The sequence below is a fragment of the Oreochromis niloticus genome, linkage group LG3 (assembly GCF_001858045.2).
Source record: "Oreochromis niloticus isolate F11D_XX linkage group LG3, O_niloticus_UMD_NMBU, whole genome shotgun sequence".
In the NCBI taxonomy this organism is placed as follows: domain Eukaryota; kingdom Metazoa; phylum Chordata; class Actinopteri; order Cichliformes; family Cichlidae; genus Oreochromis; species Oreochromis niloticus.
In genome coordinates, this window is record NC_031967.2 from 32,616,177 (window position 1) to 32,641,782 (window position 25,606).

Below are 25,606 nucleotides of genomic sequence, written 5' to 3' on the forward strand. Positions count from 1 at the left end.
ATTAACCAAAGCTCATTCTACACACAAAACAGGTAGAAATGATTGTAGGTCTTAAATGTTTAAAAAGTTGCCAGCTGCTTACAGGGTTTTTGGTATGTTTTTGACAAATTAAACATCCTGTGCTTTGAGTAAACGTGAAAAGTTGGTTAGAGAAGATAAAGGAACCACAGAGCACACATTGCAGGGGTCAGTAACCAGGTTCAGCCACGGGCCAGTTTTTTTTCCACACTGCCTAACAGGGGTACCGTGGTAGTTACACTCACAGTAGAAATGTAGCTATCTGCTGTATGATGGTTTGAATTATTTCGCTTAATACCCACAGAAAAATACTACGTAAAACTTTCTTATTGTTGACTCAAAATGCTGCTGTTCCTGCTGTTTATGCCATGGAAAATGTTTGAATCTGTGGGATAGTCCTGCTTGAAATATTAACTTTTATTAATGTTGCAAGCTGGATTCACTGGGATTTACACCAGGGGTTTCAAACTTAAATGAGCCGCAGGCCAGTGCTGCCACCGTCATCTCATTGGAGGGCCACTTTAGTGTTCAAGTAGTACAAAACAAACCCAAACAAACAAACAAACCAGAAAACACCCACTAATATTTCCTAAAATGTTGTGCTTTGTTTGTTTTAAAAAAAAAAAATTCAAATATTGTATAAAAAGACAAAACTGCAAACATGAATGCAATTTTTTCTCACTCTTAACTGAAGCCTTTCATTAAACTACCAAATAAACACATTGGTACTCTCATTGGTACTCATTGGTACATGGCATGCCTTCATATTAAGTAATTTTTTGAATAATAATTTTTAAAAAATATTTCTTCACGTCAATAGGTGGGCCCGCAAGTAGACGTGACGTGGGCCATGGTCCGCGAGTTTGAGACCCCTGATTTACACAGTTATTTTAATCATTCATTTAATCAGTTATTTGAATGTTTTTTTATCATATAAAAAACTGAGACGTGCCATTAAAATTGCACTTTGTTTTCTTATATGAATGTATCTGGGGGATTAAATGTCTTTATACTGACAGAAAGGAGAGTTTCACTGGTCCAGCCTACTTAAGGTCAAGCTCTGGTACCCTGGACATGTCATCTCTTTTCTGGTTGACTGGAGAAAACTTTAAAAAGTGTGTTTTGGGCAAATATTGAAGATGATGGTGATGAAAACCAGTTCTGACATGAAACATCTCCTTTTAATCTACATATCTGATACCAGTTATACCCATGACCTACACTTGTAAGTGTAGGTCATGGGTGTGAAGTGAACAAATAACATTGGTGCCCACATGTCAGTTTAGATGTAGCACACTGATCAAATAAGTTTGGTTCATGAAGAAATTTTCCTACTCCCTTCTGGGGTCTGGATTACACAGCTCAGGAAGTAAAGCAGGTAATCTACTAATTGGAAGGTTGGTGATTCAATCCCTAGCTGCTCCAGTCTGCATGCCAAAGTATTCCTGGGCAAGACTAGGAAAAACTGCCTGTATGAATGAGGCAATCTGAATAAAGTGGTTTGAGTGCTCCAGTATAGTAGAACCACGCTGCATAAGAACCAGCCCATTTACCAGGTCTTGGGACCGATTGCAGTTCCGTAGCCTGTTCAGTTTTATTTTGGCAGGAGATGGCATGTCCCCTCATCAAATTTTGTATTTATCAAATTTAAGCATGCTTTCATTTAACACACTGAAGTTACTGTATGGGGGGGGGGGTCAACTTGTGGGAAGCATAATACCTCTCACTGCAATAGAGTGCTTCGCTCTCAGACTGCAGGCTTACTTGTTGTTCCTAGAGTATATAAAAGTAGAATGGGAGGCAGAGCCTTCAGTTTTCAGGCCCCTCTTCTATGGAACCAGCTTCCAGTTTGGATTCGGGAGACAGACACTATCTCTACTTTTAAGATTAGGCTTAAAACTTTCCTTTTTGCTAAAGCATATAGTTAGGGCTGGACCAGGTGACCCTGAATCCTCCCTTAGTTATGCAGTAGGTGTAGGCCACTGGGGATTCCCATGATGCATTGAGTATTTCTTCTTCAGTCACCTTTTTTTCACTCACTATGTTTTAATTGTTATAATTAATCTCTTCCTCAGCATGTCTTTTGTCCCATCTTACTCTCCTAACCCCAAACCAGTCGTGGCAGATGGGCGCTCCTTCCTGAGCCTGGTTCTGCTGGAGGTTTTTTCCTGTTAAAAGGGAGTTTTTCCTTCCCACGTTTGCCAAAGCACTTTCCTCATAGGGGGTCATATGATTGTTGGGGTTTTCTCTTTCTTTGTATTATTGTATTGATTTAAGGCAACTGTTGTTATGATTTATTAGCTGTGTTAATAAAAATTGAATTGAACTGAATGATGCAATTTATCCTGGAATCTCCCAGTAATAAAAGAAGTCTAACCCTGACACATAAAGTATTAAATACCTTTTAAAATATGACAGTTGCATCAATTTCTTGTTTGAAAACGATGACAAAAAAGTCAGTGTGAGCATAGGTGGTCCCAGTGTGTGCTGCTTACATTTCCTCTGAGTTTGGAAATTTGGCCTCCCTGTGAGGGTCAGGAGGGTTATTAAAGACAAGAGGACTTATCGTAATCCCACTTGCTGACGTCACCAGTGCATTCTTTTAGACATAATCACAGAGGTTCTCAAAGAGGTTTTTATCAGACTCCAGAGTTATCAGGGAATTTCTCAACCTCGTGGCCTTTCAGAGTGCCCAGAGGAAGAAAGAAAAAAATATTTCCTTCATCAGATGGTTGAAATGATTTGGCTCGCACTTCATTGGCCTCTCTGGGTGGGTGTGTCGCAGCATATTTGAGAATCACGTGCATCAGTGTGCTGAGCAAACCGAGACAGAAGCAGATACATTTTTTCAGGTCTTTAGTGACGTCAAAGTCCTGTTTGTGTTTAGAAACTGAACTGTTGTGTAACGCAAGACAAACACAGATCTGCAAAGAAACACACAACCGAGGGAAAAAAAGAAAAGAAAGGAAGACAGCCGAGACAAGGGCGGCTACATGAACACATTTTTATTGCAATAGCTCTATTGAAAGCAAAAAAGTTTTGATAAATATAAACACTATGCCGATGCTCAAATCGCCTCCGACAACCCCCTTCAACCCCCCTTTTCCCTCCGCAAGTAAATAAAAGAGACAAGGAGAAAAGGAAGTTAAAAAGAAAAAATGGGTGAGGGGGCGGGGCACCTGCCGAGGCACCAATCATAACATGAAAAAAGCAACAACAAGTTTTCCTTATTTACACAAGGAGGATTCCCACCAGTTCTCTCTTTCTCTCTAAAATTTAAGCTCTCTTCACCCCCCCTGTCGTTTTCGCATACAGGACGCTGAAAAATAATGCACGTACGAAGGATACACGCCTCCACAGTATTGTTTTTGAACTCTTTCCTGTAAAGCTAATGAACAACAGCATTCAACTTGGAAAAAATAAAAGAAGAATACAGGTAGCGGGGGTAAGAGTGGGATTTTTTCCTGACCCGCGTCTTCGTCCTCTTAGTTCGCCACTGACAGCATTTTGTTATAACTGTACTACACAGCAGCAAAAAACCTCCAAAAGAACTGTGATATAGTTACAAAAAATAAACATTAGGCAGGTTGTAACCCATTTCTTTATACAAATAACTGCAAAAAATGCCTATGTACTCTTAAAAAAACAAAAAAACAAAAAACAAAAACACTATCCTTATGTCGCTTTGTATTCAGAGAAGCCTCTCCGATGAGAGAAAACCAGGAATAAGATGAATTCTTCCCTCTGTAAACTAGAATATAAAATAAATCAAAGGATTAGAGGAAAAACAGAAGTTTGCATAATGATGCCGTACCCTAAGTCTTCTCTGTCAGGATTATATATAGATATACATGTATGATGTAGGTCTTATTTCTTTCTTAATGCTCCACCCTAAACATGAAAACATTGAGGACAGTTTTGAGGTTGAATTGTTGCCAAAATAAACACAGATTCTGTGTGAATTAATTCAGTTATAACGAAGAATTAAACAGGGGATCAAGTCTGACGTTAACAATTTTCAAATAAATTATGTGGGGGAAAGAAAAAAAAAAAACAGCTCTACCATTTAGCATGAAAACCCCAAAAGCAACACATTGCTGTAGCCAAGTAAGTACACAAAAAAGAAAAATAAACAACCAAAAGGAAAAAAAATAATTTCTCATTTGTCTCCACAGGCCACTGATTTAACTCTTTGTTCACTCAAAAGGAGAAGATGGGGTGGGGGTGCGAAGAAAAAAGCTTAAACTGTTCACATAAGACACGTCACATGTTTAAAAAAGAAAAAAAAAAAGAAAATATCTGAACAGCATTTTGTGGGTTTTCGTATGTGATCTGCTGTGGAGCGACCGTGCTCATTTTCAGGGGTCTGTCATCATCATTGCACGAGTCTGAAAACAGAGCCAGGGGGAAAGCGTGGCCACGTTTTTTTTAATGTTTGTGCTAATCGAGACACGTTTGCTAATTGCAGGATGTTAGGAAATTTAACCCTTCTGATTCCACGCTGTATGCTATGAAGGATCCTTGCAGACTGTCGAAGACTCGCTTCATCTTTGGCCACTTCCATCTACGTGTAAATGGAATCGTAGCATAGCTGAAAGATTTTGTTAAAATGGACCTCTGTCTCGTTTCTACTGGTATAAATCTTGAATTTTCATACTGAACACCGACAAACTTCCAAATACTGAGATCAGTGCAAGCTTCACACGGCTCTGAACGCTCCGTTGCAAACCGGCGTCTCTACTCTTGGGTCTGTGTGATGTCACAGGGTAGAGAAACCTAATACAGCACTCTCAGACCAGAAGCCCTACCCAGTTGCTCATGATGGGCAGCCAATCACACAAAAGCTGGATTAAAAACAGCTTGTGTCAGACAGTGAATAAAATTAGGGGCTCCACCAAGGCTTGTTATTTTGATCTGTGAATCATGCTAAGCTACTCTAATAGATTAAATGGATATGCAGCTAGAAGCTAGCAGAAATAGGCCGGCTTGAACTAGGAGAGATGTAATGCTGCTTTACACCAGCTGTACAGACTGATCCAGGCCTATCGTCTAATAATTTTACATTTAATGATACACGTTTTTCTGTGTTTATCCCCATTTTGCAAAGAAATCATTTAAAATTTGTTGTTATTTTTGCACACCACTATTAAATTAATTTAAATACTGATATCCAATCAGATTTTCATTGCATTTTAATAGATGGGAGGAAAAGTAAGTTTAATCACAACTCCTTCAGTGAAACAAGATCAACTAGAATGCATTAATAAAAATGATATAAGTGACGACTACAACAAGCCATAAGAAACGAAGCCCTTCAGAACTTCAGTGGACAAAGCAAGCAGCTTTTTTTTAATGGGAGCCGGCTGCACAGGTTTTCATCTTTGAGGAGAAGCTTCCACAGTCTGCATGGTCAAACTGCTACAAGTCAGCATCAGGTATCAGGACAATGAGAGCAAATCGGAGCAAAGATTAGTCAGTTAAACTTGTCGAGGCTGCTTTCAAAACCAAAGTCAAACACGCCTTCCCTCGCTCCCGGCTCTGCTTGGATAACAGTGATGATGCATCGTTAAACAAGTAAATTCAAAAACATCACAAAAGGTGGGATAATAATTACAAAAAAAAAAAAAAAAAAAATCATAAGAAGAAAAAAAAACAATCAGGATGAATTTTGCATTAAATACTGAAAGAAATCATTGAAATTCTGTGGACCAGTCTAGCTGTCGGTCTTTAAGTTTAAGCACGTCGTGGGAGAGCAGCGTCACTATAAATGCTAAATACGCGAGTATTAGTGTGTGAAGGTGCCAAAATGAAAAGAGGAGGCAATTTGTGCGCCACTATAAGTGTGTGTGGGTTGGGGTGTCACAGGGCAACTATGTCCAGTGCGCTGCACCTGGGGCTGGAGCTCCGGTTACTGGAAACCTCTTTACGTCACGCGGAGCCGCTGACGAACACCCCGGCATGCATATGTGCGAGAAAAATCCCGCACGTCATCAAGAGCCGCTCACAAAGGGCCGAAATGGAGACGCACAGGAGGTACCCTCGACTAAAAAGGGCTGCATGACTCCTCTGTGCCTGTATGCAATATGAGGGCATGTGTGTGGAGGGGGGCACATGACCGAGATGTGTGTCTTATTGACGTACAGGTATGCGTGTGTGTTTGTGTGTATGTACATGCCACTGCTCACAAAGTACAGTAAATGGTTCACTTGCATTTCGTGTGTGTGTGCATTATTCCTGTGTTTGCATCTCAGTGTGTCAATACTGTACTTTGTGCTTTTTACCTTTCACAGCGTTTTGTCTGTGTTTGCTTTGGCGCCACTCTCCCTCGCTAATCTGATCTGTGCTACGGACCGCATGAGGTAAAACTGAATGAAACAAACAAACACCTACTACTTGGATCTACTCAACAGTTATTTGTGCAGAAAACTGAGGAAGATGAACCAAGTGAAACAGCAGGGCGGGGGGAAAAAAACCCAAAACCCCCCCCAAAAAAACCAGTTTTTTTGTTTTTGTTGTTTTTGTTGTTTTGGGTTTTTCAGCTGAGTTTTCGAACCACATAATCAGAGTTTCTTGCTGAGAGTTCATTAACAACACCCAGATATCTGTGAAGGCAGCCGGTTAGCTTAGCATAGCATAAAGACCCGAAAAAAGTAGCAGACCTATCCACATAGATAAAGCCCGTGTATAAACTGGTTATATATTCCTTAAGGAACAGTCATGACATAACAGCCTAAAGCTGCTTTTACAATTTGGTTTAATGTGTCAAAGTTGATCTGTTATGCCTTTTCCTTTTTTCCTGTCACACACGCACACAGTTATGAGGATGAATGGTTATTATAAATAGAACAAGGTTTCTATCCTGTGTGTATGTAGCTCTTTGAAAGTCAAAAGCTCAGGCTTCAGACTGCTCCGAACGCCTGGTTTCAGACACTTTTTTCCTACTTTTGGCTCTCCATGATGCCATGGAAACCAGACAAAAGCCCCACTTAATGGCTTCTGAAGCCTATTAGAGGGGCACCCAATCAGAAGTTACTAAACTAAAATGGCTTTTTTATACTTTTAGCTCTCTTTGATGTCAAAGAGAGAAGACATCTCTTATACAGTCATTTCAGGCGCAGGAGTCCCATCTATCTGCTGAAGGGATCAATCAGGAGAAAGTTGGTTTAAAGGGAGCTAAAATGGGTTGTTTCAAACAGGATGATGTAATAATGATTATTCCCAAGTGGCTCTAGTAGAATCCAATCAACCAAAACACTGAAACAGAAATTAGCATAACAGGTCCACTTTAATAAGATGGCATGTAGTGTTGTATCTCTGTATCTTTATTTATGGCCTTGTTCATATTAACAATACTTTTATATTTTTAGGTGTATTTTTTTTTTGCCTTTAAGTGATATACATTTCCATTTTTGTGCAAGTAGAACAAAAGAACTGCTATTTTAGTGACTTTCTGTGCTTTATAGTGCAATATTTAAACACCTAGCCGGCATTTAATGGGTATAAATTGGGTTTAAAATTTAAAGTTTGAGCAGAACACAATTTCTTTTATGTGGACTTTGTGTAAAATTACTTTTGAACACCTTTTGGCTCCTGTTCTGAGTGTCTATGCTACTCTTTGCTAACCGACTGCTAGCTGTAGCTTCACTTTTAAGATTATCAAACTTCTAATGAGTGGATTGTAAATGACACCGAAAACTTTGCAGCGTTCGACCACCGGCCATAACAATTCCCCGCCCTGCTGAGTACCATCAGTCAGAAGAACAAACAAAGTGAAATGTACCGGAACATTTGTACCTGCTTTAACATATAAATAATCAGCACTATATAACATGAGGAGTAATGCTTTAAGGTTGCATTGGTACTCTGACAAACCCACACTGGCGCAGTACTGCAGCTGATTTTAGCCCTTTGGAGCAGGCCCGCTCAGGCAATGGGTGCTAACGTGTCGCTGAGGCGCGAGCGCCCTGCTACATGATGATCCAAAGGGTGCCGGTACTGCGTCGTACCTGGGATCAAACGCGATACTCGTACAATGCCACTCTGAAACTAAAACGGGCCCAGCCACGAGCTTGTACCATTAAAGGGGGTTAAGGAATTAAAAAAATAAACACTTTATCCAATATGTAATAACTATACGGCATTCAGGATGGATTACACAAGGGGTTAAAAAAAAATTAGAATAATAATAGTAATAATAATAATAAATGATGAATATTTAAATTCAAATCAACATTTTAAAAAAAAAATCCAAGTCTGTGCCGTAATGCCTTTGAATTTCAGTTTCCCTTTTTTAATACTACATGGAGAAGCAGAACCATCTGATAAAAAGGCTCCGTGCAGATGCAAGGACGCCCCTCAGCCAAAGTTCACCCTCTGTTTGTTGAATAAGTACGAGCCCAACTCTCTCTGAGAGGGGCGGGGAAGCAGCGCACGCTGGCAGCGTCGGTCAAGAGGGGGATTATTTGTTAATTTTACAAAAAAAAAAAAACCAACCCAAAAGGACGATATGCATATAAAACAGAAGGAAAACAAAAAATGAAAAACACTTTTTTTTAAAAACTGCAAGCGTTTTTTTGTGTTTGTTTTTGACATTTTGTCTGCGATCAGGAGGGAGCAGCTTCTCAGTCTCAGTGAAGGTCAGAGGTCACCGGCGGTGGAGGCCAAAGGTCACAGGCAGAGTCAAGTGCCGCGAGCAGAGAGATGAGGATGAAGAGGAGGGGGGGCTGCGGCGTGTGATGAACCTCCGTCGCTCAGTCTGAGACACAGAGAGAGGGGGGGGAAAAAGCTCATTAGTGAAAACATGAAGACAAACTCAAAAACAGCAAACTAGTGACAACATGAAAAACTGACCACAGGCAGCCAAATACAAAGAGGAAAAAGAAAAAGAACAATCTGTTTGGGAATTTGGGAAGAATGTATTTTTTTTTCCCTTTTCAAAAAAAATCAAGACAAAAACCAGCAACTTCAAGAATTTACATGAAGCAATCATCAGCCTCCAAATGAACAAACAGGTCGAGATTACGCGTCGTTAGAGGCATAAAACCTGTGAGGTGTCAGTAAGACACAACCACACACAGATTTCCTAAGCATGGGCACCGGGATAACTGGTTAGGTCAGGAAAACATGACAGTGTCAGTACCAGATACCTGTAATTGTTATTAATTCATATATTTTTTATTTATTAATATTTGACTGACTTGTTCCTTCTATATAGTGAATGTTTTCTTGTGCGCGGTAGCAGGTGAACAACAAGATGAACGACTTTCCTTTCAGTCTCTACACAACTGAAAGTAAGCTCCACCTAGAAGAGGCAAAAGGACGTTTGCTGTAATCATTAATTGTAACTTTCTCCTCTCCAAGTATCTAATATGCAAAATACTTTGTGACTTTTCAGCTGCCTCTCCACGGAGGACTGGATTGCAGGTTGGAGCCCTCGTTAAGCTCTGTAGTCTCAGCGAGTTTGGCATAGCAGCACATGAACAAGTTCTCCACCTGCAGCTCGCAGAGGATCCAGAGCAGAGTGAGAAGCTGCTGTGCAGAAGAGGTACGTCCCGAGGACCACCACAACAGCAGCCCATAGGAAAACACTAGACTTTCAAAATAAGAGCCAGGGTGGTTTTGCCTGCCGTACTTTGGTGACTGTTAAATTCCCTGGCTATACTTCCCGAGTAAAAGTTTATGTGTGAGGAGACGCTGTCATATATTGAAGTGAGTATCTCTGGATGTGGAACTTTTGTTTAACCTTGTAGTGTTGACGGACGTGTCGCCGCATACAAATCACATGACCGATTTAAGATGATGTAACCCGCAGAACGCTGCCTCACCGAGTCTCAGGCTCAACTTGTGTCCAAAGTGCGGACTCCAAAATAAATTCCGGTTTTTAAATTGTGTTGACAAGTCAAGTAAAGACAAGTAAAATTAGAGTTATGATAAACAATTTTAAAATGCCAGATGTAAGGCCTGTGATGTGTCCCTCTGTCCTGTGGAGGACAAGAACTACTGCACAAATAATTTGTGCGGCATCTTATTTTGACACTTGATTGTTTTGTAAAAACGCCTTTAGTATTGGTTGTATGGAACTCTGTTTGCTATGTGTGTACACAAATTTTTGAAATTCACATCTTATATTAGCATTTTAAATGATAAAAGTGATTCATTAAAAATGTTTGTGGTATAATCAGATGTAGTCAAAAACAGCCGGTTGCACACTTGACTCCAGACTGTTAAGCAAAAGACAGGAAGCACTTAAAAAACACAAAACAAAACAAAAAAACAACTTTAAAGTGTCACAGGCATTTTCACTGCTGTTTGTCAAACAAAAAAAGCAAGCTGAAAAATGAGAAAAATTATAATGAGACCACTGGCTAATAGAAAAACTATTACACATTATCACACACACACAAAAACAGGAATGTGTGTGGTTCACTGATTGGAGGGGGGGGGGACTGTCGATATTATGTTTTTGGACATTTTGAAGCCTAGCGGTGCCAATTTTGACTGGAACCAGACCCTGTCTGGCTTTGGGCTCGGCCCCCCAAACATTTCTCCAAATCCTGAAAAGGTGGGGGTGCTGGTGGCTTCTGAGGGGTCGTGCGCTGCAAGACACTGCAGGGGTTGCAAAAACACTCGACCCTCTTCTGCCAGCTCGGGGATGGTTATCACCACTACCGGACATTTCTTAGAGGTTGCCCAACAGTTTGGTAATCTTAAAAAGGGCACGATTAATGACACAAGCCGCAGGTTTACAATCACAGAAGAAGAAAGTAGAACTACAGCTGTTGCACAGTCACAGATCACCGCCTGAGAGAAGCAGCACAGATGTGAGACGTCTCTGTCAGAGGGGGCGGCTTGGCTCAAACTCCTCGTTGTATAATAAAATCTGTTTGTCTGGTAATAAGTGAGCGTGGCCGGTGAACTTTGGATTCTGCTCGCTTCCAGCAGACACACACACACACTCACACTCACAAATAAAATGTTTGTTTCCTGCCCTGCTATCATTGCTGGGCCGGGCTGTCAGGTCGGCTGTTGTGGTGCGGCCCAGCGGCCCCGAATGACCCGTGGCAATGGCCGCAATCCAGCTGGGTTATTCCACTGAGAGCGAGCCTTTGTCTGACACAACAATGTGAGCAGCACGCCACAATACAGATGCTTTGACAGGGGGCATTGCTGGAATGCTGCCCCTCTGTTTGCTAGCCATGGGGAGGGAGGGAGGGATGGACTGATGGAAAGGCAGGAATACACGGATAAGAAGAGAAGAAACAAAAACCTGATGCAACCAAATTACAACCAAAAAACCAAAAGGTGTAGCACACCCTGGAACTCTGCTATGAACAAGGCCGTCTTTAAGCTCCCTGAAAAGCCTTCGGCTGATCTAAAACACTGCAGTAAGAGAACTGGCAGGACTTTCTCTTAACTGGCGCCCTGTTAGATCCAGAATCAAATTTAAAATCCCTCCTCCTTACACACCAAATCCTCAATGATCAGGCCCCTTCATATCTGATATATATTTTAGTATCAAATTACCCTAACAGAGCACTTTGCTCTCAGACTGCAGGCTAACTTACTCTCACTTTTCTAAACGTACAATGGCAGGCAGAGCCAGCTTTCAACAGGAGTGGGTTGGGTTGAGGGGTGGGCAGGTTCGATACAGCATAGTATTGTGATATTTTGCTGTATTGTAGCAATACAGGGACACTAAATTTTCATATTTTATTAAAAAAAAAAAAGTAAATATTCTGGGAATACTACGAACAAGCGGGCTCATCTCATGCGCTGGCATCCTGGGATAACGTGAGCCGAGCTGCAAAACCAACTGACACTGGGCACCACTGAGCTTGACAAAGTTACCTGCTAATTCAGACCAAGCTAATGGCTCAGCCACACAATAAAAATAAAGATAGGAACGCACATCATAAAAGGCACAGGTTGCCTGATGGGTGGCAACCTTTTTAAAAACAGTTGCGGTTTGACTCGGCAGTCACTCTCAGACAGAGTGTGAAGGACTCTTGGTCAATGAGCACAACTCGAGAAGACGCGACTTAACTGGTTGTATTCCTGAAGAACAGGAAGGTTTGCTGAGAACACATGTAATAGTTACATGTGAATTTACTGCAACAGTGTGATTTTTGACGATTTGTCGCAGTTAATTCACACAGACTGCATGCAACTGCTAGCTCGACCCAGTTCAGACTGAATTCAGATCGACTGTCTGATGGTGACATTTATGGCAGGTTTTAGTGATGGTGTTACTATCTTCGACAATCTCATTTTTCAGTAAGGAAATAACTCAAGTGAGATCATTTTAGCTTATTGGATAAAACAGAAACTGACAAAGTGTAACTTTGAAAAAAGGCGATGAATCACAATATACATTATTACAATACTCAACATGTAGCAAAATGCAATAAAATTGTATCGTTAATTAAGTATTGTGATAAGATCGTATGGTGAGGTGTCTGGTGATTCCTGCCTCCAGCTACCAGGCCTCTCTCCTATGGAACCAGGTCCCACTTTAGATTTGGGAGACAGACACAGTCTATTTTTAAGACTAAATTAAAAACTTGCCTTTTGATTAAGCATATAGTTTGCCCTGAATCAGCTGACCCTGAACCATTACTTAGTTATGTTTCTATAACTAAACAACGCTGCTGGGGGACTTCACATGATGGAATGAGTACTTACCCTTTACTCCACATGTGTTTATACACTACAACTGCATGACATTAACAACGGCCTTCTCTCCCCATAGTTCCCGTTCCCCCTCACCCTCTAACCAGTCACAGCAGATAGCTGCCCCTCTCTGAGCCTGGTTGTGCATGGGGTTGCCATGTATTTGCTCATAAGGGTGTCAACTGATTGTTGGGGTTACCGCTCTAATATCGGAGGCTTTTAAACATCTTTGCCATATAACACCTTAGTCACACAAGCCTAAAGAACAGCTGACAGCTGCCCGGCAGCCACCGGTCTCCAAGGGGTTGTGTGTATATTATGCAACCAGTTGGTGTGTGGTTGCTGGAGGTTGCCAACATTAAACTGGTCACAAAGAGGTGCTGCCTGAAAACCTGCCTGGAGTTTATATGGAAGACTTTTGTGCAACATTTGCAAACTACTCTCCAAGCAGTGATAAACTACAGCTCAGAGAGTTAATATTTTTGCAGACAAGCTAGTGTCTTTAATGTAAACCACAGGCGACTGTGGCAATCTGCTAGCGATCAAAGCAGTCAGAAAGAGTTTTTTGTATAGCACCCCTCTGTGTGACTGATTTCGCCTAGTGACAGCAGCCTCCAGAAATATGTGTCACAGTTTTAGTGATCATATAAGCACTGTGGGTCTGCCAAAATCCCTTGTACGAAATGCAGAGAATGAATAGCAAACACCAAGGCAACGAACAACACGTAGTGCATAGTTTAAAATAAAGATAAATGAATATTTAAAATAAGTTTGGTTATTTGGTGTTTGAAGTCTTTTCCAGTGTTTGCGTAGGTACCAACAGTGTTGAGGTTTGGCCAACAATGGGTCACCGTGTTCAAGAGTCCCATGGTAATTAATAATATCCTGCCAGCACTCACGTTCACTTTGTTAAAGTGTTGAAAACAGCAACACTCCCCCTACTCTTGTGTAGAGCTGAAGCAGGGCTGTTTATAGAGATCAGAGTGAGTACACTGACATAACCACACTATTTTGTACATTTACAGTAAGAAACTGTTGCTGTAATCTATGACACCATGCTGTAAAAACAACAGCTTAATGCTGCTGAATCCTGTTACCGGCACTTTACTGTAATTTAACAGTAAAAGCTTTCAGAATGTAGTTTTATAACTAATACACAGTAAAGTACAGAGCTTTCTTCAGTCAGTATTATATACACAGTATTATTTTCTCCAAAGAATGACGAATACTAACAAATATTTGCTTTACTGAACTGCAGATTGTTTCATTCCTACCTGAAATTCTTCACATTTTGAAACCTGTGAGTTCTGACTGCTTCTCATTTGTGTTTGTAGTTCATGTGTGTTCAAATTGTCCAGGAATTAGAGGAGTATAGTCAAACTAATATCTAAAGGGAGATGATTTTTTTTTATTTTTTAAACAAAGAAAAAAAACAGAACACCATGCATGGAGAGATGGGGGGGGGCTTCAGCCACCATTGGTGAACGGCGCAGTTATGTGGATTTGTATCTTTTCTTTTAACTTTCTGAATCATTATACTTAACACTACATACAACAAGCTTTGGCAATACTGTACTTAATTATGGTCAAAGCAAGGCTGAATCTGAATGTGGGCGTGTGTGAGAGCAAGAGACAGACAGAGAGAGAAAGTCTGAGGTCTCTGGGTTTCTCTGCAGTCCAGGCGTGGACTTTGATCAAAACAACACTCTTAGGACACGAGCCCAACTGACCCGAGCTGACCTTGGTTAAACACACACATACACACACACGTACCCACACTTTCAGGGCAAAATCAGGTTATAAAAACACCTGCATTAGCTAACAGATTGTTGTGTTGTTGCAACACATGCAGGTGCTCAGACCCGCCGCCCTCTGTCTCATTCCCTGTGCCCTCGCTGACCCTCAGCTCGTCTCTCTCTCTCTGTCCCCAAACCCCATTCACCCAGCTGGGACAAGAGATGAAAGGCATCATGGGAGTGAACAGCCAGCGTAACGTGTTGACCTGACATGGGCTTGCACGACAGCTGGACCGGCGGCCTTTCAAGTGCAGATCGAGGAACGAAAAGACGCACTTCAATTTGTGTGTCCAGTTTGTTCTTGTTCTGGTTTTCCCCCCCGTCTCTACCCCCACCCTTACACCAGCAGCTGCACGGAAGACAAAGAAGAGCTGTACTTGAGGCAAATATCAGCATAAACAATGCAAACGGTCAAACTGTAAGGGGTCATCCTGTTCTACAGTGTCCCCATCGATCAGACTTTACTAACCCTCGATGTCCGCAATTTGGTCCAACTGCATAAAAAGTGCAACTGTGACGCAGGGCCAACAATAGGAAGTATAAAAGGATATATCTACTTAGTTTGAAAAGTCAAGCCAATGCAAAAGCGACTTAAAACTGTATTTTATTTTGGCCACTAGACTACAAAGACTAGACAGGTCAACAGTTAGATTCCAGGAGTAAAAACCACCTTCATATTTCCATAGAGATTTGGATTATGAGCCATAATGCTGAGACCATCTAAAGCAGACTCGCTGTGAGCTACGACAGACTGAATGAACTTAACTTGTTCCTACAAACACACAGCCTTGTTTTTAAAGTTTTTGAAGAACTACTAGTGAGACCTGCAACGACGTTTTAGTTTGGAGAAAGGATGCGGAGCTGAAGTTTCTCAGATTTTCCTTGGGAGTGACCAGGATGGACGGGATTAGAAATGAGTACATCAGTGGGACAGCTGGAGACGGTTTGGACTTGTGCAAAGGACGGATGGTAGATATATTGGACAAAGGATGTTGAAGAAAGAGGAAGAGCTCAGATGAGGTAGTGAAGGAGGACGTGACACTGTGATGACCCCTAAAGGGAGCATCTGAAAGAAGAAAGACTCTACCCACAATCCGAACTTGAAAGCGTAACGCCTCTGGTCAAGGTCGCCGTTACTGTGGAAATGTTTAAACCTGTGCCTACCAGGTCTTTTTGTGAGCGCAAAACTTCTGAAACCACAAGAGTGGTGTCTGCAGTCAGAAACAAAGCACTGTAGCATATCTACGCAACAAAATATATAAAAATTTATTATTATACAGCGCTATCATTAACGATATAAACGCTAAGACGGCTGGATGTCGTTAGCTGTGGTATTTAGGGTCTACAGTACTTTGCCTGCCCGCCTCAATGGTTCACCTCTCACTATTGAGATGGGATAATAGCTCTCAATTCCCTCACTCTGCGACCTCAGTAAATATTTCAGTGATGAGTTTATGGGCTTATTTGCTAGTTTCAGGTAATATTTAACAAAACCTGAAGCTTTTTGAATTACCGTCAAAATTCAAGTCAGAAAGAAGAACAAACCGGGACATGCTCATCAGCACATGCCAATCACAAGTCATTACCGAATGAGTGTGTGGTTTCGCAGTCAGACCCGCCCCTCACTCAACACATCCAGTTTCCAAACACCAAGATGGCAATGTTGAAAACGAGAGGCTTCATAACAGGACATTACTAAACAGATGGATGAGGTCACATCAGACAGAGAAACCCATACAAAGACAAACTAGAATGAACTCAATAATAAAACTTCACTAAAATTTTCTTTCGCATTATCTAAAACTCTTAAAGTCGCTTTTAAGCTTTCAGTAAACTTTTACATTCATTCTGTTTAGTTCAAACAAACTGTGACACACTCGGGGTTCCTCTTAAATGCACGTTTGCGCACACATTCAGACTTTGACTAATAAAGCTATCTAACCTCACATTCCAGCCAGTCCAAGGGTATTCCAGTAAAATCATGCTTTACCACTACCGTGTATCTGCAGGAGGCGGTGAAGTAGACAAAAACACTGCAAAGACAGAAGAGAAAACTGCAGCGCTTCTCGAAGTGGGAGAGCCTCAGGAACCCCGATGATTAAAGTACGAGACCACCTATGAAATCTACGCGCAGGCCCAGTTAAAGACTCATGATGTTTAGGTCCATTTATTACTGACGAGACACAACATTTCCACTTGAGTAAGCACTGCAGCTCTTTGGTCTTGTGAAGCTTAATCACTGCCTGCGACTTTATTTATACTGCATGATTCACAACTTCATTAATAATCGCCACTTTATAAATAATTTTAACCTTAAAAAAAAAAAAAAGTTTCCAGCTTTGATGACTTGCAACAGTTGCTTGCAGCATGCAAAACATAGGAACAAAGCCGAAGTAGACAAGCTGGAAATAACATTTGATTAGGGTTCTGTCAAGCTGTGCTGCAGCTTTCATTAAAGACCGATTTGAAAATGTTCTCAATTAACTGTTTCTCAGATGTGCAAAAATATTTTCTCGAAGCCAAATGTCGAAAAGATATTTTCCTTCATGTCACATAAGATAAAAGCATATTTCAGAAGCTAAATCAAGAACACATTTGGAATGTGTCTTGCTTAGAAAATAATGGCTAGTAATCTTTTTTCTCTATAGGGACCTAACAAAGAGCTGCTCTAAACTGATATTTAAAGCTCTGAGAACCACCTCTTTCAAATCTTCAATGTTGTGAAGTTAATTTATTTTGTTCATTTCCAAGTCCATATATTTATTCCTGGACTCTACTGGAGTAGCTTTTTGTGTTTACAAGTTCAAAATAATCCTTATTTTTCTTTTATTGCAGGCTTTGGGTTTATCCACTGTTTGAAATGAGTAATTTTAGCTCACTTTCCCCTGTCTGACCAGCAGACAGGTGCTCTCATTATGTGTTTTTGTCCCACAGTCACCTGTAGTTGTATGGGAAAAGCCAACTTGTCTGCAAACACTCTGCAACTACTTGCTAAGTGGTAGGTAATCTGAGGAATGTGACACAAACCAGAAACTGAGGCCTTTTGCCTTCAGAGTAAAAGCTGCAGCTTTTGAAATTTGTTGGCTTCAGCAGTAGCGCACAACTTTTACTGTGAAGATGAATGTTCCCCGTTCTTGTCTGCAAACACGTTGTCATGACACGCTGTCATGCTTCACAGCCGCTCGACGAGCTCGAGCGGGTGAGTGTTTGCAGACAAGCTGGCATCTTCCATGGTAACCTGCTAGTGACCAAAGCGTTCACAAGAAAACCTCATAAAGTCTTTTCTTTGGGGAAAAACCATTTCGTCGATACTTGGATGAGCCCAGATAAACAGAACAAACTTTCTGGGATTTTCTGACCTGGATGATTGAGGATGCATCCACACATCTGCACTCCCCAACTAGTCAGAGACCAGTCTCTTCACCTGTATTGCTCAGGCCTAAGATGTCGTCCTTGCTCTCACTGTCATCATAAAGTGCACGACTTCAATTTTAAGATTTATAAGCCAAGATTTTGACTCATAGGACTAACCTGAACTTGTACTGATAGAAAATTTTGAGGAGGGCTGTGTGATTACTTGAATTTTTCTTTAAATTACAATTTGGCTTTCAACAATTATTAAAACAGGACAGCTGAGATAAAACGATAGTTCATAGTTTGCAACAATGATGACCTTGTTTCGTCTTTCACCCTCCGCTCCATTAAAAGCCTAAATTCATCACACACCAGGTTCTCTAGCTCAGTTCACATATCTCTCTTTCTTTCTTCTTAACTTTCAGGTGATTCACTATTGAATTTCATTTTTACCTTCAGCAAATGCACTATTTTTTACCCAAAGTCTCATAGCGTTTGCTAAAACCCCATATTTAAAGACTTTATTGATCAATGGGAGCTTTCCAAGCAGTCATTTGCCCAAAGTTTGAGGGCCACTTCCCTGTTTCTCAACAACACTGCCAGCTTTATGTTCCCAAGCCTCTTAATGCAGGCCACCCATGCTCAAAGCACATCTATCATGTCAGTCCTGTGAATTACGGTGCTCATCAAATGGCACATGTTATTTTAAGGTTATTTATTTGCTGAATGTACACTAAAATAGGCATAAAGAGCAAAAAGTCCAACCTCAGGGGGCTTTCCGAAAGCCACAAATACTTTCCTGTGACGGTCAAAATGGCAGCTTAAAATCAAAATTGCCTTGTGTGCACGCCTGATGGTAAATAATTCTAACATCTGTGGGAATACATGTCTGGCCATTTAGGATGCAGAGAGACCTCTGCAACACACAGTAAAAGAGAATTTGTGTGTGTGTGGGGGGGGGGGTCCTGTTACGAGCAGAGCCTCATACCGGCCCATAAATTCATGTCAGTCTGGAAATAGACCTGTAAATATAGAAGGGCACAGTCGTGGAGGTGGGAACGAGAGAGGAAAAGGGCATCTTACTCTCCCTTTCCGTCCGATAACCCTGCCTCGCACTCTGCCCGGCCCTTTACCACCTCATCGGCACTTGGCTGGGAGGTGAGAGGAAGGAGAAGGAGAAAAGGGCAGCTTCCCACTGCTGTCACAGACATCTAAAAATCACTTCTGACAGGTTTAAGACATCTCTCTCTCCTGACCCTACTTTCACCATTTACCATTCGCCATGCAGGAACATTTGTTAGTTCCCAAAACAGCATTTAAAGTTTTGAATATGATGCGTATCAGACAAAAAAATAAAAAAAATTATATATATCTAAAAATTTAAAGAAATTTAGAGCCAACTTAAACAACTAAAACTTCCTCAGGGTTAGAGACAGCTTGGTTTAGTTTCTACAGTCTGTTTGAGGCTCTCGTTGCACAATAATAAATCGATGTTGGCTTTTAATGTAGGCTGGCATGTCTAAACTGCCCGAGGTGGAACTAAAGTGCAGGGAGGTGCACGTGAGTTTACGCATAAGATTTTAGAGGGCTCGGCGGTTATGACATACCTACAGCTTAGACTTAACACAGACGCATAAATCCCCAGTAATACTGCTCAGTTATGGCAGAAATCATAACCACAAAATTTTGATTATTTAACCCTTTTTTTTTTTTTTCTTCCCCTTTTCCCTTTGAAAACAGAGCAATGAAGCCACCAACCAGCTACTGTTTCCCACCATAGGGAGGATCTGGGGCTGTACTACGAAGAAAACTGAACATACCCAGGATATCTTTTTCCTGATCGGGCTAAAATAAAGCTGCATTCAAATCCAGAAAGGTGAATGCGACTTCGAGCAAGTACAGGAGAAACAACTGCTGGTGACAGGAAGTAGACAGGCGAGCCCAGGCGAGCAATTGAAGAATGAGAGTGCTGATGAGGGTGAAGAACATTGTTGACTGACATATGAATTCATAGTAAATACATTAGAGGGTTGCCAAAGCAACTGGAGCCTGGAAGAAAGCGACGCGCAGCTTTACCCCAACATCAGCAGTCAGTGTCAATAAATCAATCAAGGCTTCAATCTAGGCTAGCAGTTCGTTTACATGAAGCGGGGAGGTGCTGGTGATATGCGACCGATCGGAAACGTGAAGGCAGGGCAGCTGATTTTACAAAGCAAGAAAAACAAAAAACAAAAAAAAAAAAAAAACTGTGATGTTTGAAAAATATGAATAGCGGCTAAAGTAAGAGGACTCTTATAGTGCATGCACTCTAAGACTACGTTCACACTGCAGGCGAAAGCGCATCAAATCCGATTTTTTTGACCCTATGCGACCCGTATCCGATCATGGTATGACAGTGTGAACGGCACAAATCCGATATTTTCAAATCCGATCTGGGTCACTTTCGTGTGTGGTACTGAATCCGATACATATCCGATGTTTTAGAAAACGACTGCTGTTTGAACGGTCATGTCGCATTAAATCCGTCTTTTACATCACTGACACAAGACAGACGCCAATTGTCAGCGCCCGAGAAGACATCACGAACGCTTCCTGGCCATCCAGTGTAGATGTTAGTGAAACTGTTGGGAAGACAACGTGAACATTTTATTTGTACTGTATAATCTGCAGATTCTGACAGAAATCTGCAACTATCCTTTGAAGCACCGCTCCTCTCTAAAACACCAATAAGGATCATTATTAGGTTATTTACATTATTATGTAAATAACAAAATAACTTGAAGCAAACATTGGGAAACGTAAAGTCCGAAGTCTCTATATTAAGGGCCATCAGTCAAACAATATTGTTTGGTCTGGGTCTAAACAGAGCGCGTTGTGTGTGACATCTTCTTTTGCACATGCGGGCCGCTTTGAGCGTTCACACTAGAGCGCGTTTGCTGTCGCATTTTATTTGTAGTGTGAACAAGCAGACAAAAAAATCGGATTTGATCAAAAAAATCGGAATTGAGCATTAAGACCTGCAGTGTGAACGTAGCCTAAGAGCTTTGGGCAGTAAAGCCCCAGTCACCCAGGTCTAGAACCAGTCAGCAACCCCCAGGCAACCACCAGTTGCTAGGTATAGATTTGGACTCCCCTAACACCAACACCAAGTAAATGAAAATTTGAGTTTTAGACGTTCAGCAGTTGTTTGAGGTTGCAAGGGTTTGGGCTAGAATAGATGAGGTTGCCGACCAATCTGTTGGCCTATTTGAGTGGGCTTTATTGTAACATAACAACTTCCAATCTAAAGTTTTGCCAATTTGAAACCAGGAAGGAAAGCCACCCAACATGCACCTCTATCAATAAGACATGGGAGAATCTGATGGATTACAGCTTTTATTTGATTACATTAACATTTGGATGTGCATTAGACAGTTTTAGTGAGAGCAACTAAAGATTAAATCGCTACTTTTCTTTATTGATGCTCACGAAGGTAAGAAATAAACTTCCTACTGGTACCTAAAGACCATCCTACTACCTTTTCCTATCAATGGAATCATTTTTTCCAAAGATCTGATTGGTGACTTTGTAGGTGATAAGCAGGTTAGGTGTGCATCATTTGTTGCTATGGTGACGCGAGTATAATGTTAACTACTTTCATAACCATGAAGCTCTGACCTTCATATTTTGCCTCACAGCACAGGCTGGTGACAGACAATGAAACCTACATGAATTTGAGATGCTGCAGAGCATCTGGGTGAACCACTTTTGAGTAAAAAATAGGGCTGCCACAAACGATTATTTTGATAGTCGACTAGTCACCGATTATTTTTGCGATTAGTCGACTAATCGGATCATGCATCCATTGGACGTAAAACGTACAGCTTATTGCACCAGCAGCATCTGCTCTTATATAACATTAGCTTACAGTTTTAAGTGTTTAGGGTATGTGCTAACTAAAAATAAAGACAAGATGATAGTTTATTAAATTTAATGAGATTTACAGATTGTTTCGGTAAAGTTTAATAAACTCCTTGCTATCTAAAATATAACGGGACACCGGAGTATATTCTCGAGCATCTCACACTTCTGATAATCAGTTGTCTGCTTGACTTTAATTAAGCCGTGTATAAACTATAACTTTAATCTCAGCCAAACCGATTTACTCAGGAACAAATAAAATACTAAAAAAAAGGCCAAACAATAACATTTTTAAGTTATCTAAGTGACTTATATATGTTTAACCTGAGTAGCGAAAGACGGTGGTGGGTTTGAAAACGATTTGCCGGGAGTCCGGTGTTCTCACGGGCTCTAGTGAGCCTTGCCCCCAGCTAGCTATCGAGCTAGTGGGTAACAGACGTCTCCGAAAACGTCGGAGCGCTTTTGAAAATATGCGGTGTCTTGATAAACTGAGCAGATATTTGAGGTTTACACAGCTACATTCTCGCCTGAAAATATGTTAAACGTTTATTTTGTGACCCAGAAAGATTAATAAGAGTAATATTAAAACTAACTAGCTGCCGCCATTGTTGAAAACTGAGCAGGGCCGCGTTATGAATTCTGGGACACAGGCCGTTTATCAATGCCCAAGTACGCGAGTACGTACTCGCGTGCTCGGTGAGTACGTACTCGCCGAGAACGCACGGGAGTACGTACCCGCCGAGAACGCGAGCACGGACTCGTGGGATGTTTCTCAATTCTCAAGTACGCGAGCACGGACCTGTGATTTGTACAGTCGGAACACCTGCGTACGTGATGATGTCACAGGTCCAGAGTTTTTACTGCCGTCCCCTCCTAATTTAACTGTGAGTAACATGTTATGAAGCTTAACTTTAATCACAGCCAAACCGGTTTACTCAGGAACAAATAAAACACTGAAATGAACCAAACATTAACATTTAGAAGTGATCTAAGTGACTTATATATCATTTTTAACCTCAGTAGTGAAACCTCTATTAATAAAAATAGTGTACATGTACATACGTGTACATACCTTAATAAAAACAAGCAGGTGAGATGTTAGAACGCTTTTATTTCTATTCTAGTGGACACTCAATACTATAGACAGCTGCTGGGGTTTCTTTAACCTGAGTAGAGAGAAGTCCGCGAGCCGGGGGGGGGGGGGGGGCGGGGGAGACGATGTGCCAGGAGTCCGCTGTTGAGTTTTGGACGAAATGCATTCTGGGATATTTAGCTGTCCCAAGTCTACAACGATGCATGCTCGATAAAATGGGCGGATCGAGAACACATCCGGGACTTTTTCGCGTTCTCGGCGTGATGCATACTTCGAATTGGAACAGTACTTGGTCTCCGACTGATGACGTTTCACGAGTACACGAGAACGCAAGTACGCACAAGTACGCATATTGATAAAACGCCCACTGCTTCTTCTTCTTCTTCTTCGGAGTGTAACGGCAGCTGGCATCCTTGTACATGCAGTGCTGCCATCTTCTGTTTCAGTCCGTTATTACACTCTTAAATCCTACTACTTATTCCTGCGTCTTTTGTGATCTTACAAAGCTTCAAACGACGCGTCGACTATTAAATCAGTCGTCGACGATTTTGATAGTCGACGTAATCGTGGCAGCCCTAGTAAAAAAAGAATCATATTTGAGTTCCGGCAACTAAAATGCGATGACTTTGGTGCTGCTAAATGTAAATTTGTGGACAAAACAATTAAATAGAGGAAATTATTAACAGATTTCCCAACTTCAGCGTTATTTCCTGCAGATTTTCCTTTACCCCAGCTGATCTAAACACGCCTAATTTGAAATATTTATAGCAACATTTCACAGATGCATGCAAGACTTCCTCACCAGCTGGATACGAACCCAGCCTGAACCTCCGCCTCCTGCTCCTCCTCTGGGTCAAGGATCCAGGTGTGCCTCTATCAGCGCAACACCGCAGCTGAGGGGAAGCGCATTCCTGAGTGATGATGATGCGCTTCCTCTCAGCCCTGCTGTGTGCCTTGACATGCCGCCGCCGCAATTACACTGCCACATCAAAAGCTGCCTGCCATGACTCAGCGCTTACAAGCACACGCGCACCTACCTAGATGCCCGGCACAGACTGTAAACAAGCCAATACACAAAACTGTGTATGTATGTGTGTGCAGGGTGTAGGGTGGGGGGGTCAGGGATTAACATTTCTGACTGTTACCTTGAACTGCATGAACTAACACACACACACACACTCTATTGATTAATGAACCTGCTGGCAGCAGCTGAAAACACAGCACACACAGACAGACGGACAAACTCAAACAATAGGAAGGGTTTGAGTGTCAGTTGATCTCCCGTGTCGGCGAACACAGATTCAGCAGTGAATAACCACACAGACAACGACGATAAACAAATGAATCAGTCGGCGCTCTCAGCGAGTCCTGACTCACGCTCTTAGGGAGAAAAAAAAAAAACAAAAAACAGGAGGCGATTGTGGAGGAAGCGGGTGCAAAAAACTGAACTAAAAGAGAAGAGGAAAGAAAAAAGGAGAAAAAGGAGATCCTCATTTACAGACATAGCCTAACTTTGTGCTCTAAGTGTCAAATGTTTTCTCTAACACAAACAAAACCCATCATCCTGAAATCCCCTGCTAAGCATTCTCATCTAAAACCTTTGTTCCTGTCTGCGGATGTTCACCTACTGGAGCTGCTTCACAAAGAGCTGTAAATATGGAAAACAAAGACTTAACGAATATGAGCTGAGTCATTACTTAATATTACTGCTAATCGACTTTTAAACAGGAAGTCTAAGGACTTCCTTGAACTATGATGACCTGGATAACTGAGAACCTTCACAGACTTTTAACAGGAACCACAGCAGGAAACAAAGACATTCACCACTGATCTGATCTTGGCTGAAAAGCTGGATCAGGTATCAATGATAATGCAGTTGGATGTTCCACGTTTACTTCACCATACAGCACACCATTCAACAGCAGCAGAGCTAAAGTAGCTAACAGCAGAGGGTCAGCAGTAATATACCCCAAGCAGCTTTTTAAAACTGTAAATCAGTGACCAAGCTTTGGCTTCTCCCTTTTTCGTTCATTACTTTTACTTATGGTGAGTTACAGACTTTATGAAAGGTAGAAATAAAAGCACACGGTTTAGCAGATATAAATTTAACAGTTTGTACATAAAGGGAAAAAAACAAAGTAAGCAAATTTACAAGAAAAAAAAGGAAAAGAAAGTAAATTGGCTAGAAATAAAAAAGAACATTTATTTGGGGGAAAATGCCAAATTATTGAGGGGAAAAGCCTGAAATATTGTATGAATGTATTAAAATAAAATGTATGAGAAAAATGGGCAAATTTATTGTTAAACTGACAATAATAAAACTGTCAGATTTCTTTAACCAAAACAGGCAAATTTAAGAGAATAAAAACTGGAAAATTTATGTCAAAAAAGCCAATTTTATTAGATGAAATGAGCCAAATTTACAAAAAAGGCAAATATACTCAAAAACAACTAATTCTAGCAAAAAGTGAAGAAATAAAAAGAAATTAACTTTAATATTATACTATTATAATTACAATTTATTACTAATATTTATAGGAGGTGATTTTGTTAAATTGACAAGAATAAAAGTGTCAAATTTATGTTAAAAAAATGACATTTTATGCAATGAAACTTGCAAAATTCCCAAAAAGTAGATAATAAGATGCAAACTGATTACAAAAAGGGGACACTTACAAAAAAATTGGGAAATTAAAGACAAAAAAAACCTTGTAACTATAAGGAAAAAGAAGCCAAATTTACTAAAAGAAGAAAATTAGAAAAAAAGTTTTTTTTT

General features: G+C 41.0%; 1 protein-coding gene and 1 long non-coding RNA gene across 3 annotated transcripts in view; one reads left to right on the forward strand and one right to left on the reverse strand.

Moving 5' to 3' along the window:
• Nucleotides 1-3,008: 3,008 nt before the first annotated feature.
• irs4b (insulin receptor substrate 4b) overlaps nt 3,009-25,606 on the reverse strand; it is a 29,085-nt gene continuing 6,487 nt past the window's right edge. Inside the window, exon 2 of the mRNA XM_005462594.4 lies at nt 3,009-8,773. Within this exon, the coding sequence (XP_005462651.1) occupies nt 8,769-8,773 (5 nt within the window). The 3' untranslated portion in view covers nt 3,009-8,768. The remainder of the gene's footprint in view (nt 8,774-25,606) is intronic.
• The window catches only part of LOC102076785 (uncharacterized), a 29,607-nt gene continuing 12,786 nt past the window's right edge, over nt 8,786-25,606 (forward strand). The window contains exons 1-3 of one of the 2 annotated variants that reach the window (XR_003219051.1): nt 8,786-9,029; nt 9,260-9,308; nt 9,413-9,562. This is a non-coding gene — a long non-coding RNA (uncharacterized LOC102076785). Of the gene's footprint in view, nt 9,563-19,577; nt 20,078-25,606 lie in introns of those variants that run through there. The other variant, XR_003219052.1, reaches the window with a different exon arrangement.